This window comes from Bubalus bubalis, chromosome 14 (assembly GCF_019923935.1).
Source record: "Bubalus bubalis isolate 160015118507 breed Murrah chromosome 14, NDDB_SH_1, whole genome shotgun sequence".
Taxonomy (NCBI): domain Eukaryota; kingdom Metazoa; phylum Chordata; class Mammalia; order Artiodactyla; family Bovidae; genus Bubalus; species Bubalus bubalis.
In genome coordinates this window covers 36,737,966-36,757,508 of record NC_059170.1, presented here as the reverse complement: position 1 = coordinate 36,757,508, position 19,543 = coordinate 36,737,966, and the positions used below count along the sequence as shown (strand labels likewise).

The 19,543-nt window shown below is 42.6% G+C and overlaps 1 protein-coding gene across 2 annotated transcripts; it reads left to right on the top strand.

Moving 5' to 3' along the window:
* The first annotated feature begins 298 nt into the window (after positions 1-298).
* PRND (prion like protein doppel) lies at positions 299-5,334 on the top strand. 2 transcript variants are annotated; one of them, XM_006047755.3, is made up of 2 exons: positions 299-400; positions 2,133-5,334. In XM_006047755.3, exon 2 carries the CDS (start codon positions 2,144-2,146, stop codon positions 2,678-2,680), a length of 537 nt encoding a protein of 178 aa, XP_006047817.2. In that variant the 5' UTR covers positions 299-400; positions 2,133-2,143; the 3' UTR covers positions 2,681-5,334. The 2 variants fall into 2 exon arrangements, with proteins under 2 accessions (XP_006047817.2, XP_025119838.2); XM_025264053.2 differs by having other exon boundaries at positions 329-400; positions 2,118-5,334.
* Positions 5,335-19,543: the final 14,209 nt, after the last annotated feature.

Genomic DNA, 19,543 nt, shown 5'->3' with positions numbered 1-19,543 from the left:
GAAACCTTCCAGACATGCCCTGTGTACCTCTTCATCTAACTGTTCATTTATATCCTCCTTAATCAAACAGAAATAGTAAGTTTAAAATATTTTTAATAAATAAGATATATAAAAGGCACCTCTCATGTCTTTCTGGACTTCACCAAGTTCTTCACATGGTGTTTATTGGTGTCTATTAGTAAAGAGTAATGAAAGGGTCCATCCGTCTCAAGGCAAAGAAGTACTTGGGAACCCCTGATTGGTCCTGCCAGAAGAGAAAGGCTCCCATATTTGGAAAGCAGCAGGAATGCACCTCCCCCTGCAGCTCCTACATAGCTAGGCAGGTCCAGGAGTATGTGCAGAAGGTGCACAAGAGGACAGTGTGCCCGTGACTCCAGAGGTGCATCAGAGAGATCCTAAGGTATGTGGGGAGCAGAGTTTATGTGTGATAACCATTTCTGTGGCCAGGGCTGTTCATTTTTAATACCACTACAAGCCATGCAGTGATTTCTTGACTCTCACCTCCTGGGATGGGTCCCAAGTCTGGGGACACTTGAGAGAAGATTCAAACATCACTGGGGTTCCTGTCTATGTTTTGGTGCTATAATAAAATGCTAGCTTAAGGGTTGGCTGGTTAGGATTTTCTTTTGTTTTTAAGCCCTTGCCTCTGAAGACTAATTTATTTCTCAAGGTCTCTATGCTTTTATTTTTTAATTTTATGCATGCATAATTTATGCTATAATTCTTATTTAAGGCTTCTCCTACCAAGGGGTATGGGCTGATGAAATAGGTTTAGGAGATTAATGAATGTTTTCTTCACGCTTGGATCTCTTTGGAGAAAGCTTGTCTGAGTTCACTGTGATTGGTGGGCAATGATGAGTGGGATGCTGGAAGGCTGGGTGCTCAGGCTGCTGCCTGGCACACTCATGCCCACCCTGGGACAGTGACTAGGTGATGTCTGCATGTAAAGAGAGGTCAGCAGAGGCCTCTTTGCAGGAGTCCAGAGAAGTGTGGATGTGCATGCAGTTAGGTTGCATCTTGCCTATTTTTCTGCATAAGAACCTGTGTCACACTAGAGTTGAACATTTTGAACAAAGAAGTACTAATCATTTTAAGGAATACTGCAGAAAGGGTATATTAGGGCCTAAGCAAGATAAACTTTTCAACCTCCTTCAGCTCTGGCACTGGTGAACTCAGGAAATCTTCTAGAAGACGGTCTAAGCAGGCTCTGCTATTGTAACTCTCTGTATATTCCTGATCCACATGGACAAAGGTCCAGGTGCTGAATGCCCTGAATATTTGACCTTAAGAGATGGAGTTCCACAATAGCTATTGTAGTTTCAGGAACCAGTTGTGACTAACTACCAGACTGGGGGCCTTAAGGGGGAGGGATATTTCCTGAGGTCATCAGCAGTCTTTCAGATGTCCTGGGGCCAGCCTGACTCTTGGTGCCTCCCCAAGCCCTCTTGTCCTTCCTCTTATTTCATTTCCTCTGAAATTCTTCACAGGCCTTGCTGTTCACTTAACTGAGGGGCCATCAGAGTTGCTATTCACTTAACCTCATGCCCAGTGACTCAAAAGCACCATCCCCTTCAGCAGCTCCAAAGGGTAATGGGACATGGCCCTCGGGTACCTGGGAAAAGCATCACAGGGCTGGATTCAAATCTGCCCTCCATCCCCTGCTGTTGTGTGGCCTCAGGCAAATTACTTAACTTCTGAAACCCAATACAACTTTTATAAAGTGAGGATAATAACATACCTACCCCATGTGAGAATTAAGTTAGGCAATGTCAGCAGCTGGCATGGTACGTGCAATAAGAAGCTGGTTGAGGGAAGAGGGTGGGACCCCACTCTCCCCAGGGTGTGATTAGAAAAGATATCCATGAACAATCAAATTGCCTGTTGCAACTTCTGATCTGTCTGAGAAAACCAAGATCACTATCCTGAATGGTGTAATTCCAGGCCAGAGCAAGAAACTTGGTTTTGGCTTAACCCTATGCAGACCAAGTCTGGGAAAAACAGTTATGTTTCAGGAAAAATGTAAAGGGTGCAAGAATGACATTCCTCTCAAACAATCTCCTACACACAGGAGGGGACATGGAGACTCAGAACTCCACTAAGGAAGTTAACTGCTCCAGCCTTTTCTGTTGCAGATCCCGACACAATGAGGAAACATCTGGGTGGATGCTGGTTGGCCATTGTCTGTGTCTTGCTCTTTAGCCAGCTCTCCTCAGTCAAGGGGAGAGGCATAAAGCACAGAATCAAGTGGAACCGGAAGGTCTTGCCAAGTACCTCCCAGGTCACGGAGGCCCGCACTGCAGAAATCCGCCCAGGGGCCTTCATCAAGCAAGGCCGAAAGCTGGATATCGACTTTGGAGTGGAGGGCAATAGGTACTATGAGGCCAACTATTGGCAGTTTCCTGACGGCATCCATTACAACGGCTGCTCCGAGGCCAATGTCACCAAGGAAAAGTTTGTCACCAGCTGCATTAATGCCACCCAGGCGGCGAATCAAGAGGAACTGTCCCGTGAGAAACAAGACAACAAGCTTTACCAGCGGGTCCTGTGGCAGCTGATCAGGGAGCTCTGCTCCATCAAGCACTGTGACTTTTGGTTGGAAAGGGGAGTAGGACTTCGGGTCACTCTGGACCAGCCCATGATGCTCTGCCTGCTGGTTTTCATTTGGTTTATTGTGAAATAAGCTTGCAGGCAGGTTGGCAGCCACAGAGATCAATAGGCAAGCAAATCATAAGCAAGTTATTCCAGTTCTTCTCCTCTAACCGCAAACCACACGTGTTCTGAAGGTACCAAAAAGCAGTGATTGATTCTTCAGTGCTTTAAATAGCACTCCCAAGTATTCACTCAGGTGCTTGATTATATTTGATAAATGTGTGGGTATCAATCCTCTCCAGGCTCTACCTAAAGTTGGCTTGTTCATCATTGCATTCTCAACTCTGGTGTAGCATCTGGCCCACCATATTATGCAATAAATGTTTGGTAAGCAGATAAAAGAATGTGCCAGGGACCATACCAAGCACTTCATAATGCTTCCTGACAACTCTCTAAGGTAGGTGTAATAGGTGTTATTCTGTTGGTATAGATGAGAAAATTGAGGCTCCAAGAAGTAAAACAGAAAGTATCAGCCATAATTCAACCCTGGCTTATCTAACACCAAATTTCCTGCTCTGTACGGTTATACTTTTGGAAATACGAAATTACTGATGCTGATGGCCATGTTTTTGATAACTTATTACATGGAAGTTAACTAATTAGTTTGATTAAAGTAAGATATAATAAAGGAATTAAGCTAAAATATAAATAAAATCTAGACAAATGTCCATATTGCCTAGTAAGGAAGTATTACCAACTTGATTCCTGGAGTAGTCTAGATCTATGGCACAAAGATGTTTTTTCACAAGAAGTATAACTATTTGCTACTTGCATCTCTGAAGTAGTTAATGTATTTAAGAAACTATTTCTAAATGATTAATTTCCTTTCTAATGTTCCTCCAACCCTGTGTGCATGATTTTAGGTATACATGCATACAGGCATCTTTAAATATATTCCCTTTATATAGGTGCTCCATACAATCCCCGGTCATTCTTTTACTGCCACTTTGGTGAGGGGCCATCATTTCCATGAACCACTTACAGCTTCAAAAACACAATTCCTCAGTAGAAAGGTTAAAAATAAAGTATATCTTTAAGAAGATCAAGTAATGAATTCATACATGCCATAATTAGGAATTATCATTAGTTAAACTACATTTATATTACAAAATATCAATACAGTTTAAATAAAAATAATGAATCTAATACTCTAAAAGATGCCCCCAGAGGCTCTCTGAGGATATGCTCAGAGTACCCAGCCCCAACCCTCAGGAGTTGTTGAACCATATTTGGTGATAAAAGTTGCTGAATATTATCAATTGGTGAAAAAATGTGCATTGTCAGACAATTTTATCCCAAGTATTCTAAAATGTGAGTGTTGATAATGGTACCTCTTGTTCTGATCTCCTCTGCTAATCAGTGTTCTTCTCAAGGATACAGTTGGAAGGTTTTTACATGGAAAGGCAGTGGAGGACTTGGAGGCCAGACAGTCCAGTGGAGCACCTTCCCCTGGGTGTGAGGGATACCTGTCTCCCTGCCCTGACAGCACAGGGAGTTCCTATGCAGGAGTTCCTGAGGAACTCCCACCTCTGTGGCTTTCATGCTGCTGGCACTATGCTCATCTTCCACAGTCCTGGTGAGTTCTAGATCAGAAACTAAGACTAAAGTCCAGAACACATACAGGTTATTTCCTACATGTCAATATTTTAATAATAACAATAGCAATAACAACAAAGTACTTATGCACTGATGTTAAAATTTCAAGTCCCGGCTCTCCTGAGTTTAATTATAAGGACACACACAGCCTCTTAAGTAAAATGACTTCACTTCTTATGTGAAAACATTCAGCCATGATGTAGTACATTTTCTATAATTCCTGTCTTTCCTCATTTCATTAATAGTTCCAGAAACCTGATTTAGATGGGTGTAGTGAATTGGTATATAGTGATTTAAATTGATTCCATATGTATTTGAACATCCTTGCTCATGTTTATGAATTATGAGATCCAGTCAAGGCTTTGTGAGTTTAGTTTTTCACTTTAGCAAAGGTCAGTCAAGTGCCTACTATGTATAAGACATTGTGAAGGACTTCTGAATTATTCTTGATGGAGTCATTTTAAAAGAGAATAATTTCACCAACCATTGATTTCTTGTCCCTTCTAAGCATTCATTTTAAAAATATGTTTATTGTAAAAATGACACTAAAATTACAACAGAAATCCAAAACCAAACATTGCCCACGGTTCCAGCATCTGATTGTCAATGTTCTCATTTTGCCCTATAACCTCCTAGTCCTTACCATTTGCATATACAAATGTACATAATTTCAATAATAATTTAAGTGATCATTTATATTCTAAATTTTTGCTCGACTTTGTTCTATGCTTTTTTCATTTTTCTATGATTTAGGGGGTTTTGCCTCCTGCTGCCTTCCCCAACCCACTCTCCTTCCTGCCTGAGATGTAGCTTCCATGCTTTCATTGTACTCATATAGAGAGTTTTTTGTTTGATTGCTTTTTAAAAATACTGTAATCATACAACTGGCATTTATTCTGCAATTTGTCTCACTGTGTTATCACCTTCACCCTACTGCAACAGCCACCTAGTTAGTTAACTTGTCCTTTAGGACGTGGCATGATATTCTATACCATGGACCAGACCCTGATTGATTTAATCATTTCCTTGTTGATGGACCTTCAGGTTGTCTTCGATTTTTTGCCACTGCAAACAATAAACATCAATGTACAGACGACTTTGCAATCTGTTACTTTTATTTCTGTGGAGTAGATTTATACATGCAACATTTCCAGAACAAAGCTATGTATAATTTAAATTTTTCTAGACATGACTAGATTATGTTCCTAAATAGCTGGAGAAATTCTCATTCTACCCCCTGCAGTACACTGTGCTAACTTTAAAAGTCTCTATGTCATTTAAGTTACAGCAACTGCCTTTTCTCCAAATGGTGCTTGAACATCTTTTCTACTTTGTATACAACACACCTAAATCTTCCCAACTAATTTCTGAGCATAAATACTATTTGAAAATTGTAAAACTGTTAGCAGTTTCCATCCTACACATAGTCTGTGGCCCAAAACATCTGGAAAGCCAGAGTGTGTGGGGGCTTCTGCTCAGAGGGTGGTTTGTTTGCACAACTCCACACTCCCTAACTGGCAGAAGAAGCACAGTGTGATGTTTGGTCTTGGCCTTTTTATTGATCTTCAGTAAAATAGGAAATAAAAGTATCTGCATCCCAGCAAGAATGCTCTCTAGGTCGTGAAAATCAAAAGAAGCAGAAATCAAGCACGCAGTGTAAATAGCCCATGCTTCTCCTTTCCTCTGAGCTGTCTGGGCAGACGATCAGCATCTTCCTGGAGCCCTCACACCCCACCTGGCTTAGGATATGACTGACAATGTTGAGAAACCCCACCCTCTGGTCCTAATGAGGTATGTCCCAGGTAGTGGCCATGACTTTGTCTTGAGTTGCCCCTACTCTCTTCCTCAAGCTTTCTGATAACAAGTGACTGACTTTGGGAAGTGGACCCCTGACCTCAGCTTTGTATGTCCAGTTTGGTAACATCTTTCATCTCTATCTTTTCTTCATGTGCTGTATATGGCTGGACAAGGATGCCCTAAGATATTAATACCCACATGTTGCTATGTGGCACACTCTGGGGTCTGCCAGGGTCTCAACTTGAAATGCTGACAGTGGGGCCCACGTGCCTATATGCGGGTAGTGATAACACATGGGCAGACTACATATGCCAGGTGAGTAGTCAAGAAAACTTACACAGATGTGGCATGCTGGCTTTTTCGTTTCCCCAACTGAAAGCTCAGGTGCTGCTCAGTTGAAAAGCAGACCTCTGATAATCCTAGCTCAGGTCAGTGGCTGCATGTCCACTTTTTCTGCCAGAAGGTCATGCAGTCAGGCACAGCAGAGGGCTTGTCCTTATCTTATCCTCACTGTCCATAGAAGTCCCTGTTTCAGTTGGGCACCCAGCCTCACAGGTAGAAGAGAAGGGAGCCAGACTCCTATGCTACTGGGAAAAACAGACACCTGCAACATGTAAATAAGATGATATATCTTTGACATCTCTTAGCCAATCCCATCAAAAACCTGCTCCAGAAAAGCAGACTCAGCTGTTTCCCTTGGCCAGTGGGAGCCTTCACCTGGACCCACGAGAGGCCTCAGACTGACCACCCTACTCCCAAAAGGATCTTCCTGGCAGCTGCATCCAGGCCAAAGCTGACCACCCAGAAAAAGGTTATCCTCCAATACCTGAATGTCCCTGAATCCCCAAGATGCTTCTATCTGTGAATTTCTTATCTTAATTCATCCACTCAACCCCCACCCACCCCTCCCTGATCTTCCCTTGGAATTTCCACATCTTTTTGTAGGAAAGCATTGCCTTCTTAAACAATACAAATTGTTTTAACTCCCATAGGCTTGGCCTTAAATTGTACAGGGAAGTTGGCATAAGGCCAGAAAGGAACTCGAGGAAGCTGGAAACAAATCAGGACCAGAGGACCTAACACAGCTGGTGTCCCTGAATAGATGGAGGTGTGAGGGTGAAAGATTTGGGGCGGGGGCAGGGGAACTGCTGTTAGCTAAAAATTGTCACTTGCCATCTGCCTCTACAAGGATTAACTCTCTAGCGGCTGCAGTCGCTGATCTTCAACACACACTGAAAGGAGTTCAGTGGGGAGATCAGGAATGAGGCACTCTATGCTCTGGGAGAAACTGGCAGAACAGGCTTTCAAATAGTTAGATATTTTCGGAAGATTTTATGAGCCCCAATTTTTCCATCTCCTCATATCTAGAAAAGCTCTAAAATCATTAATGGTGACATCTGCTCCTCATGACTAGCAGCAAACTTCTGCCAAGACATGTGCTTGACGGCGTACATTCACCAGCTCACCTATATACCGGCCTCCCCCACTGTGTCTTTGGAGCAGTTCCTCAGAGCTCTCTGAGATGCTGTCTCCTGGGCTGTAGTCCTCATTTTGCCCTAAATAAAACTTAACTCACAACTTTCATGTTAAACATTTTTTTTTCAGTCGATACTATCCACAGGAAGAATTACTCGCTTAAGGCTCATCACAGGTGACATCAGCATCCAACAAGGCTCTAGGCTCAATCAACAAGGTTCAACACCAAGGAAAGAGATGTTCAAGGACTAAGCAGAGGGAAGGGATCCAGGGAAGGGTCCTAGTTAGGCAGGACCTATAGTTGTGTTCTCCCTGAACATTCGAATTTCTCCTTGAATTTCTAAATCGATAATTCGGGTTTCTAATTTTTTTAACTGGCTGTTTTGACTCAAGTTTACTTGCCACTCAAGAACAAAATGATAGAGCTTTATAACATCTGCAGTGCTGTGATTTATAAGAAATATATTATTAAAAGATAAACTGAAGTATGTTTAAAATTTTGAGTTTATTTGAGCAAAAATCAATTTGAATCAGGCAGTATCCAAGCTAGCAGATAGAAAGGAGCTCCAAAGACCGGTACAAAATGGAAGACTTTTATATTTTTTATTTTTTAGTATATAAAATTTTTATACAGTGACTTGTTTAGTCGCTAGGTTGTGTCCAACTGTTTGCAACCGTATGGACTGTAGCCTGTCAGGCTCCTCAGTCCATAGGATTTCCCAGGCAAGAATACTGGAGTGGGTTGCCATTTCCTTCTCCATGGAAGGCTTCTATAGACAGAAGTGGGGTGGAAAAAGGAAGTAACCAGCAAAGAATGGACTGTTTGTGGCAAGGCTGCCTTCTTTTAAGGGACAGAAGGGGCCTAACAGGCAGATTATATTACTAGTGCTTACTAGGTAATTCCTGGTGCTTCCCTGATAGCTCAGTTGGTAAAGAAACCACCTGCAATGCAGAAGACCCTGGTTCAATTCCTGGGCCAGGAAGATCTGCTGGAGAAGGGATAGGCTACCCACTCCAGTATTCTTGGGCTTCCCTGGTGACTCAGCTGGTAAAGAATCCACCTGCAATGTGGGAGACCTAGGTTCGATCCCTGGGGTGGGAAGATACCCTGGAGAAGGGAAAAGCTATCCACTCCAGTATTCTGGCCTGGAGAATTCCATGGACTGTACAGTCCATGGGGTCGCAGAGTCAGACGTGACTGAGCGACTTTCACTTCATTTCACCAAGTAATTCCAGATTGACTGGCTTAAGATTCCACTCTGGGGAGAGGTTGAAATTGTAATCAATTTAGGTATTAAATCTCATTTAGTGACACATGCTTAGTACATTTGGGGCCTGTTGCCTCTTTTGTATCAATATATTTAGTCATTTTCTGGTCATTCAGATGACCAAATACATTTCTCATATATATTTGGTCTTCATCCATGGTTACTCGTTCACAGATCCCTAAAACATTGGAACTTCCTAAGTGACTAGAAAAATTTCCAATGGGATTAGAACAATTTTGTCATAATACTTGGTCCTTTCCCCTAGTTCCTAAAATCAATTGACAGCCACAAAGGTGTCTTGATATTAATGACAAGTGCCTTTCTACAACTACTGGATTTATATTAATGCAGTGACTTTTGGAGAGCACCCAAGGATGGGGACTGGTTGCCAAGGGGAACAACCATGAATTAAGGTTTGGAGGTTTCAGTCCCAACCCCTAATTTCTGGGGAGAGGAGGGTGCTGAAGGTTGAATTAATGACCAAATGCCAGTGATTTAATCAACATTCCCTATGTAATGAATCCTCCATAAAAACCCCAAAGGATGGGTTTGGAGCTTCCCAGTAGGGAGCATGTGGAGATGTAAGGACTGTGATGCACTTAGAGGGGCATGAACACTCCACACCCTTCCCCATCCCTTGTCCTACACATCTCTTCCATATGGCTGTTATTGAGTCATATTGTTTTGTAATAAACTGTTAATCTAGCAAGTAAAATGTTTCTCTGAGTTCTGTGAGCCATTTTGTTGTTTTTCAGTTGCTAAGACACGTCTAACTCTGCAACCCCATGGACTGCAGCACGCCAGGTTTCCCTGTACTTCACTATCTCCTGGAGTTTGTTCGAATTCATGTCCATTGAGTTGGTGATGCTCTCTAACTATCTCATCTTCTGCTGCTCATCCTCCTCTGCCCTCAGTCTTTCCCAGCATCAGGGTCTTTTCCAATGAGTTGGCTCTTCGCATCAGGTGGCCAAAGTATTGGAGCTTTAGCTTCAGTGTTAGTCCTTCCAATGAATATTGAGGGTTGATTTCTTTTAAGATTGACTTATTTGATCTCCTTGCTGTCCAAGAGACTCTCAGAGTCTTCTCCAGCACCACAATTCAAAAGCATCAATTCTTCAGCGCTCAGCCTTTATGGTCCAACTCTCACATCCATACATGACTACTGGAAAAGCCATAGCTTTGACTACACAGACCTTTGTTGGCAAAGTGATGTATTTGCTTTTTAATATCATGAGCCACTTAGGTAAATAAGTTGAGTTCAAGGAGTAGGTCTTTGGAAACTCAGATCTATTGTTTGTCAGTCAGAAGCACAGATTACATCCTGGACTTGGGACTGGTATCTGAAATAGGGGTGGAGAGCAGGCAGTCTTATAGGATGAACCCTTAACCTGTGGGATCTGACACGATATCCAGGCAGATACTGTCAAAATTCAGCTGAATTATGTCCAAAACACCTAGTTGGTGTTGGAGAATTGCTCAGATGTGTGGGGATATCCACCCCATGCCCCAGCACACACACACATTGGAACTGGTTCCAGAACCCTTTTAGCATCTTGTAAAACTCATTTTATCTATCCTTCTTTGTGCCTAAACCAAACACCATCATCACTTCTGCTCCCCTGAAGAAAAATAAAATAGAGATGAGCAAGAGGCAAAGAGTCGGTGGGTTTCCCTCAGATTTTGGCCTACATAGCACAGCCAAAGTGGAGAGAGCACCCCCCACCCCACTCACACTTAATGGGCTTTTCTGGGCTTATAGTCATCAGAGCAGGTTCTAAAATGTCCCATCCGGAATTTCAATCTTAATGTGGTCAGTGAACTGCTCGCTCTCAGCTAAGAGACTGACCTGTGCAGATGGCGTCTCTATAAGCCCAGCGGCCAGACTCTCTCTCAGGACAGGACCTGACCCTGTCTGTGGAGTTCCCACATCTATATTTCAAGGCCGTTGGCCCTCTGCCTTAGCAGATGGCTTTTACTTAGAATTACAGGTAATTTTCCTCTGGGCACTAGCTCAGCTCCTAAATTATATTCGCCATTCTAGCTAATGTCCTTTCATGACTTATCTTGGGCATGCCTTCCTTCAACAAACATTTGTTGAGTTACTACTATGTGTCGGTCCACTCTGTGCTGGAGCTATAATGGTGGGCAAGTAAGGCAATATCCCTGCTATTGCGTCTTTACTTTCTGGTGGCACAAGCACATACATATATAACCACAGATAAACTGCTAGGCCAGCTCTCTGGGAGTTGGGTAAATGGTTTGTACCATTTACCAGTAGTGACCTGGTGTTCTGTGCCCTGGTCTTAATTTATGAAGATGACTGAGTGACAAAAGCAAGAAGTCAATGTCTTGGATCACAATTCCCCTAGAAATGAGAGACACACCTTGCCAGCACCAAAGGGTCACAGAACGAACACCAGACTGGTTAGGAAGCAGAAGCAAGAGCAAAGGGAGAGCCCAAGTCAGAAACTTTGATTGGGGTTTCCTCAGGAAGGGCAAAACAGGATACAGTAAACAGCTTAGGATTGGCTAGCCTGAATAATTTCAATGGACTTTGAGCTTATATTGTTGCTCTCTAGTTTTCTGGTTCCCAACTCTTTAAAGTAGGAATGCGCAGGTCTGATAGAGAGGAGGCTCCACTTCTCTCAGCTAAGCCTTTGCTATCTTTAAAAATTGAGTGGTCCTGAGAGGGGAGTCTTTCCCCAGCCAGAAAAGTATTTTTAGGATATCAAAACATCAAAATATGCAGAATTTTTCAAAAACATGATTAGTATACCTGGCTAGTCTCAAGCTAGCAGCTGACTGCAGAGGGAGAAGAGATGTGCATAGTCATTTGTGACTGGTTCCAGGACAACTAATTTAAATTTATAAACTTTACACATATTAATTCATTCCATAGGCAATTTTGTAGCCCTCTCAAGTCAGAGATGAAGTCATTTCAAGTTGAAGGCTGTAGATGATTGAGGATTGCCTTCTAGATCTCTCTCCTCACATGCAGATGGACCCCCAGTGGTACGTGGGCTTGGGAAGAGCTGGTCCAGAGCAGAAGAGAGATGGCACCTGGGCCTCCACTGGAGTTTAGGATCAGTTAGCAATAAATCTTTACTGACTCTCTATCACATGCCTGACCATCCCCAGGGCTCTGCAGATACCACAGTGAAAGAATTGCCACTGCTGCCTTCCAGATCTCAGTCTGTTGAGGAAGTGGATAATGACTGAGCAGTATGGGAAAGTTCTGTCTACCCATGTGCACTAGCAAGAAAGGATTCCAGAGAGGGCAAGTCTGAAAAGATGAATGGGTATACCTAGGTGAAGAAGATAGGGAAGTGCAGTATCATCACAAAAAAACAAATCAAAACCACCAAGGTACATTCAAGGAGTTGCAAAGTTGTTCAGTTCAATAGAGATGTGGAGGCATGTGGTGAAGAGTGATGCCATAATGCTAGAAAACGAGAAGGGCAAGACCGACAATGTTCCTTCATTCTGTTGGTCCTACAGGGCAGCACTTTCTTAGGCTTTACTGGGAATTTTGGTAAAATGCAGGCTCTGCTTCAGCAGGTTTGGGTGGGTGGGCTCAAAATTCTGCAGCTCCAGCAGATCCCAGTGATGCAACACCACTGGTCCATGGACTATGCTTTGAGAAGAGTGTAGGTAAGGGCAAGCAGTGAAGAGTATTAGGAATACTGTATCAAGCTTGAATACTGCCTCAGGCTTCCATTTAGAAATATGACTCTAGTTGCTGGGCAGGGAATGGGCTGCAGGCAACCAGAACTGCAAAAGGGAAAAGGTTAAGTCTGGCACATGGTGAGTCTGAGGTGTTCCATCTTGAATCTGCCTGTCCTCCCCTGTCTGATTCCCTTGTCCTCATCACCTGCCTTGCATGTCTCTCCTCCCAGGGGAAATGCTGGAACCCCCAGAAATGTTCTCACTCTAATACATCTTCTCATGTATCTGGATGCCAGTCTAAACAAGATTCAGGCAAATTTATGCCTTCTGTCACTCAGTCTTATTATACTATGGAGTCATTTCATTTAGGGGTAGAGCTTATTTCACTAGTTTTAAAAATAGCTGTCCCCAGAGGGTGGTCATTTATTCTTTCTAATTAATCTTTACTGAATTCTATGGGGGAAACCTGTGCTATCATGAGATTCCCCAAAATCGTAGGATATATTGCTTTGAAATGTTCACAGTCACAGTGATGGGGAAACATCATAGGCTCAAAGGGGCTAGGGAGGCTGCTATGGAGGCTTAAAGTAGAGCAGATTAGCTGCTCCTGGGGAGATTAGAGATGAGATTTAGGTAGAGGTCATTAGAAAGTAAGACAATGGAGCACGGAAGGGTGCTCCTACTAAGAAGAAATAGCATGCCCAATGACTTAACGGGCCAATAAGTGGTGACAAGGGCACCACAGACAGCTTGGTATAACTCTAAGAGGGGAGCGGCTAGAAATGAAAGAGGATGCTCACTAGAAAACAGGACATAACAACCTTATGTGCAGACCAAAAGGAGAGCAGCTAAGCTGCCAGACAATTGGACTCCACCCACTGGCCAATCTGTTAGGAAACATTTACTGAGCTACTCCTGTGTGGCCTTGGGGCTACAGTGATAAGAGACCACAGTTAGTTTAGAATAGGTCAATATTGGAGAGAGACTTAAACAATGAATATGGCTAATCAATTTCACATGAGTAAAGGGGAACTGGGCATTAAAATTGAGGGTTAATATTTTTGCTGAGATCTGAAGGATTTTTTAAAAAAATATATTTTTATTCATTTATTTGGCTATCTCAGGTCTTCATTGTGACACACGGGATTTTTTTAGTTGCGACACTCAAACTCTTAGCTGTAGCATGAGGAATCTAGTTCCCTGACCAGGGATCAAACTTGTGCCCCCCCCGGCATTAAGCATGCAGAGTCCTAGCCACTGGACCACCAGGGAAGTTCTGAGACCTAAGATTAAGTGGGAGGATGTGTGTGCTAAGTTGCTTCAGTTGTGTCTGATTCTTTATGACCCTATGAACTGCAGCCTGCCAGGTTTCTCTGCCCATGGAGTTCACCAGGCAAGAATACTAGAGTGGGTTGACATGCCCTCCTCCAGGGCATCTTCCTAACCCAAAGATTGAACCCGCCTCTCTTACATCTCCTGCATTGGCATGTGGGTTCTTTACCACTAGCACCACCTGGGAAGCACAGCAAAACCCATTCCTAGCTTTCTTACCCTGCTGCTGAGAGTGAAAAATTGTTCAACCACTTTGATAAACTGTTGGGCAGTTTCTAATAGTTCAACATATTGACCCAGCAATTCCACTCCTAGGTATATATATACAAGAGAAATGAAAACATATGTCCTCAAAAAAAATTTGCATATTTCAAATGTCAATAGCAGCTCTCTTCAGAATAGCCCATAGCCCAAACCTGGAGGAAACTTAAATGTCCATCAACAAGTGAGTGGACAATCACATAAAAACTAGGGCAGATGTCTGAGGGGGAAGATACTCTTGTTTAGCAAAAGAATATACATCTATCTAAGCACTGAAAAATATAAGAGTAGCTTCAACTTCTAATTATGGAGATCCTTCAGGAAAGAGGTGATTTATCACCTCATCTTGATTGGATGTTAAAGGTAATGAAGATACAGCTATTAGTTCCAGAGTCTACTGTCTCATTTGGCCCAAATTTGCAAGGCCCAAGTGCTTGGAGGTGGGGAATGAGATGTGCAATAGACTGAATGCGTGTGTCTCCCCAAACTTCATATGTCAAAATCCTACCCTCCCTAATGTGATAATATTAGGAAGTGGAGCCTTTGAGAGATGAATGGGTTATAAAGGCTTCACCCTAACAAAGGAATGAGTGAGTGAGTGAGGGGGTAAGTGAAAGTCGCTCGGTTGTGTCCAACTCTTGCAACCCCATGGACTTATACAGTCCATGGAATTCTCCAGGCCAGAATACTGGAGTGGGTAGCCTTTCCCTTCTCCAGGGCATCTTCCCAACCCAGGGATCAAATCCAGGTCTCTTGCATTGCAGGTGGATTCTTTACCAACTGAGCTGTCAGGGAAGGGAGTGAATGGAGGGGAAGGGAGAGGGCTTCCCTTACAAAGAAGGCCCCTGAGAACTCCTTCCTTCCTCCTCTGTGTGAGGATACAGAGGGAAGACAGCTGTCTAAAAACCAGGAATTGCCTCTGACACCAGCAGACACCAAATCTCCCAATGCCTTTATCCTGGATTTCTCAGACTCTAGAACTCTGAGAAGTAAAGTTGTGTTGTTTATAAACCACCTAGTCTATGGTACTTTGCTTTTGCTGCACAAACTAAGACAAGAAGCAATAGGATCTCTGGGCGTGTGTGGGAGTGTTGGTCTGCTGGGCAATTCCTATGTATGCCAGCAAAGATTCTGTTTATGGCCTCAGGTTCCTGGATTGGGGGTGCTTATCCTGAGGGCTTCCAACATGAGATCATCCATGTGTTCATGGCCCTACCTCAAGCATGCAATTCTCCCTGGTTGCACTCCCCCCATTTATGTCTATCACTTCAAAACTAGCAACACTGTGAATCCACAAAGATTTCCTGTATCTCACTGAAATGTCTTTGACACATCTCTACAGATCAGACCATACTGTCTTATTTTCCTTCTTCTTCCATGTATTCCCAAGTCAAATATGGATTCCTAGGGATAAGAGTTGACGTTTCTGCTCCTTTTGTATCCAACACAGCACCTAGCACAGAACTGAGTGCATCAGTTGAATGAGTGAATAAGTGAATTATTCTGTCTTGCCCCTGGAAACCCAGTTTCCTACTTCCTACTACTCCCACACCCACTTAGGAGAGTCTGTCATGTCTTAAAAGAACTTTGTATATCTCCGTCAGTATCATAGCAACAATATATGTAAGTGGCTCAAAGATATACAGGATGAATTTCTTTGCTTTCCGACTCACACAAAAGTTCAGGTACTCAAGAGTTTACCTGCATCACACACACACACAAAAGACAAAGTACAAAATTGTTGAAAAAGGATATGGCAGGTTTTTAAGAACATTCTTCAGGTGTATCAGAAACAATCCATGTTGTAAACACTTCAGATTCTTCAAGGAAAGCAGAATGAAGTGATATCTACAATCTATTTTGGATCTAACAAAGAATGGTAGATTCTTTGTTTTTAAAGTTCCTTCAAATCTATTCAAATCCCTTTAAGAGCATTCTGCCTTGCACAGCAGAAGGTCATGGTACCTTAACAAAGTGCACAAGGTCCTTCACAACATGGTCCTTTTTTGTTCTCTAAGCTCACCTTCCATAACCCTTGCTTTACAACACAACCATATTGCCCAGCCCTCTCAAGCCCTCTATTACCCTCTGCAGAATTCCTACTCACATCTCAGAACCACCTCAGATAAGACCTGTCTTAAGATTCTGGGTAAGATAATCAATCTCCTTGTGGTTTTGTGGTGTAATTATTTATTGACAGTGAGTGAAGTTACTCAGTTGTGTCCGATTCTTTGTGACCCTGTGGACTGTAGCCCACCAGGCTCCTCTGTCCATGGGATTCTCCAGGCAAGAATACTGGAGTGGGTTGCCAATTCCCTCTCCAGGGAATCTTCCCAACCCAGGGCTCGAACCCAGTTCTCCCACATTGCAAGCAGACACTTTAACCTCTGAGCCATCAGGGAAGCCCAAACATTTATTGATATGTGTATCTCTAATAGCAGATGTGAGTGTCTCCAAATCCAATGATAAGTTTTGATCACCTTGCATTCCTCTACACAGCTGCTGACCCAGTCTTGTCAGATATCTGCAGGGACTAGAACCCTCACAGTGGGGTCCTAAATGCCTCTCTACATGTCTGTCTCAGGAATTTCACCTCTCCTGAATCTCTTTCCTTCCACCATCCCTTTGTCTTGAAAGCACCAGAATTTTTGTTGTTGTTCAGTCACTCAGTTGTGTCTGACTCTTTGTGATCCCATGAACTGCAGGACGCCATGCTTTCTATTCTTCACTATCTCCTGGAGTTTGCTCAAACTCATGTCCATTGAGTTGCTGATGCCATCCAGCCATTTCATCCTCTATCATCCTCTTCTCCTCTTGCCCTCAATCTTTCCCAGCATCAGGGTCTTTTCCAGTAAGTCAGCTCTTTGCATCAGTTGGCCAAAGCATTGGAGTTTCAGCTTCAGTATCAGTCCCTCCAATGAACATTCAGGACTGATTTCCTTTAGTATTGACTGATTTGATCTCCTTGTTGTCCAAGGCACTCTCAAGAGTCTTCTCCAGCACCAGAATTTGACAGCATCAATTCTTCGGTGTTCAGCCTTCTTTATGGTCTAACTCTCACATGCATACCTGATTACTGGAAAAACCATAGCTTTGACTATACAAACCTTTGAGGGCAATTGATCTCTCTGCTTTTTAATAGTCTGTCTAGGTCTGTCATAGCTTTCCTTCCAAGGAGCAAGTACCTTTTGATTTCATGGCTGCAGTCACCATCTGCAGTGATTTTGGAGCCCAAGAAAATAAAGTCTGTCAGTGTTGCCCTTTTCTCCCCACTTATTTACCATGAAATGATTGGATCAGATTCCATGATCTTAGTTTTTTGAATATTGAGTTTTAAACCAGCTTTTTCATTCTCCTCTTTCACCTTTATCAAGAGATTCTTTAGTTTCTCTTTACTTTCTGCCTTTAGGGTGGCATTATCTGCATAACTGAGGTTATTGATATTTCTCCCAGAAATCTTGGTTCCAGCTTGTGATTCATCCAGCCCAGCATTTTGCATGATCTACTCTGCGTAGAAGTTGAATAAGCAGGTTGATGATATACAGCCTTGACATACTCCTTTCCCAAATTTGATCCAGTCCATTGTTCCATGTCTGGTTCTACCTGTTGCTTCTTTACCTGCATACAAGATTCTCAGGGGCAGGTAAGGTAGTCTGAAATTCCCACCTCTTTAAGAATTTTCCATAGTTTCTTGTGATCCACACAGTCAAAGGCTTTAGTGTAGTCAGTGAAGCAGAAGTAGATGTTTCTATGGGATTCTCTTGCTTTCTCAACAATCCAACGGATGTTGGCAATTTGACCTCTGGTTCTTCTGCCTTTTCTAAGTCCAGCATGTACATCTGGAAGTTCTCGGTTCATGTACTGTTGAAACCTAGATTGAAGGATTTTGAGAATTACCTTGCTAGTGAGTGAAATGAGAGCAATTGTGTTGCAGTTGGAACATTTGCTGGCATTGTCCTTCTTTGGGATTGGAATGAAAACTGACCTTTTCCAGTCCTATGGCCACTGCTGAGTTTTCCAAATTTGCTGGCATATTGAGTGCAGCACTTTCACAGCATCATCTTTTAGGTTTTGAAAAAACTCAGCTGGAATTCCATCACCTCCACCTCCTTAGAAATGCTTCCTAAGGCCCACTTGACTTCACATTCCAGGATGTCTGGCTCTAGGTGACTGACAACACTATCGTGGTTATCCAGGTCATTAAAACCTTTTTTGTGCAGTTCTTCCATGTATTCTTGCCCCCTCTTCTTAATATCTTCTGCTTCTTTTAGGTCCTTACCATTTCTGTCCTTTATTGTGTCCATCTTTGCATGATATGCTCCCTTGTATCTCTAATTTTCTTGAAGAGGTCTCTAGTCTTTCCCATTCTATTCTTTTCCTCTATTTCTTCGCAGTGTTCACTAAAGGAGGCTTTCTTATCTCTCCTTTCTATTCTTTGGAACTCTGCATTCAGTTGGGTATATTTTCTCCTTCCTCCTATGACTTTTACTTCTTTTCTTAGCTATTTGTAAGGCCTCCTCCAACAACTATTTTGCCTTGCTTCATTTCTTTTTCTTTGGGATGGTTTTGGTCAACACCTCCTGTACAATGTTATAAACCTCCATCCATAGTTCTTCAGGCACTCTGACTATCATATCTAATCCATTGACTCTATTTGTCACTTCTACTGTATAATCATAAGGGATTTAATTTAGATCATATCTGAATGGCCTAATGGTTTTCCCTACCTTCTTCAATTTAAGTCTGAATTTTGCAATAAGGAGCTGATGATCTGAACCACAGTCAGCTCCTGGTCTTGTTTATGCTGACTGTATAGAGCTTCTCCATCTTTGGCTGCAAAGAATATCATCAATCTGATTTCGGTATTGACCATCTGGTCATGTCCATGTATAGAGTTGTCTTTTGCGTTCTTGGAAAAGGGAGTTTGCTAAGACCAGTGCATTCTCTTGGCAAAACTCTGTTAGCCTTTGCCCTGGTTCATTTTGTACTCCAAGGCCAAACTTGCCTGTTATTCCAGTATCTCTTGACTTCTTACTTTTGGATTTCAGTCCCCTATGATGAAAAGGACATCTTTTTTGAGTGTTAGTTCTAGAAGGTCTTGTAGGTCTTCATAGAACTGGTCGACTTCAGCTTATTTGGCATTAGTGGTTGGGGCATAGACTGGGATTACTGTGATGCTGAATGGTTTGCCTTGGAAAAAACCGAAATCATTCTGTTGTTTTTGATATTGCACCCAAGTACTGCATTTTGGATTCTGTTTGACTATGAGGGCTACTCCATTTCTTCTAAGGGGTTCATGCCCACACTAGTAGATAGAGTGGTCATCTGAATTAAATTTGCCTACTCCCATACATTTTAGTTCACTGACTTCTAAAATGTTGATGTTCACTCTTGCTATCTCCTGTCTGACCACTTCCAATTTGCCTTGATTCATGAACCTAGAATTCCAGGTTCCTATGCAATATTGCTCTTTATAGAATTGGACTTTACTTTCACCA

Bases quoted from the DNA above. Each gene is read 5' to 3' on its own strand.
- PRND (XM_006047755.3), top strand. From the start codon at position 2,144: ATGAGGAAACATCTGGGTGGATGCTGGTTGGCCATTGTCTGTGTCTTG.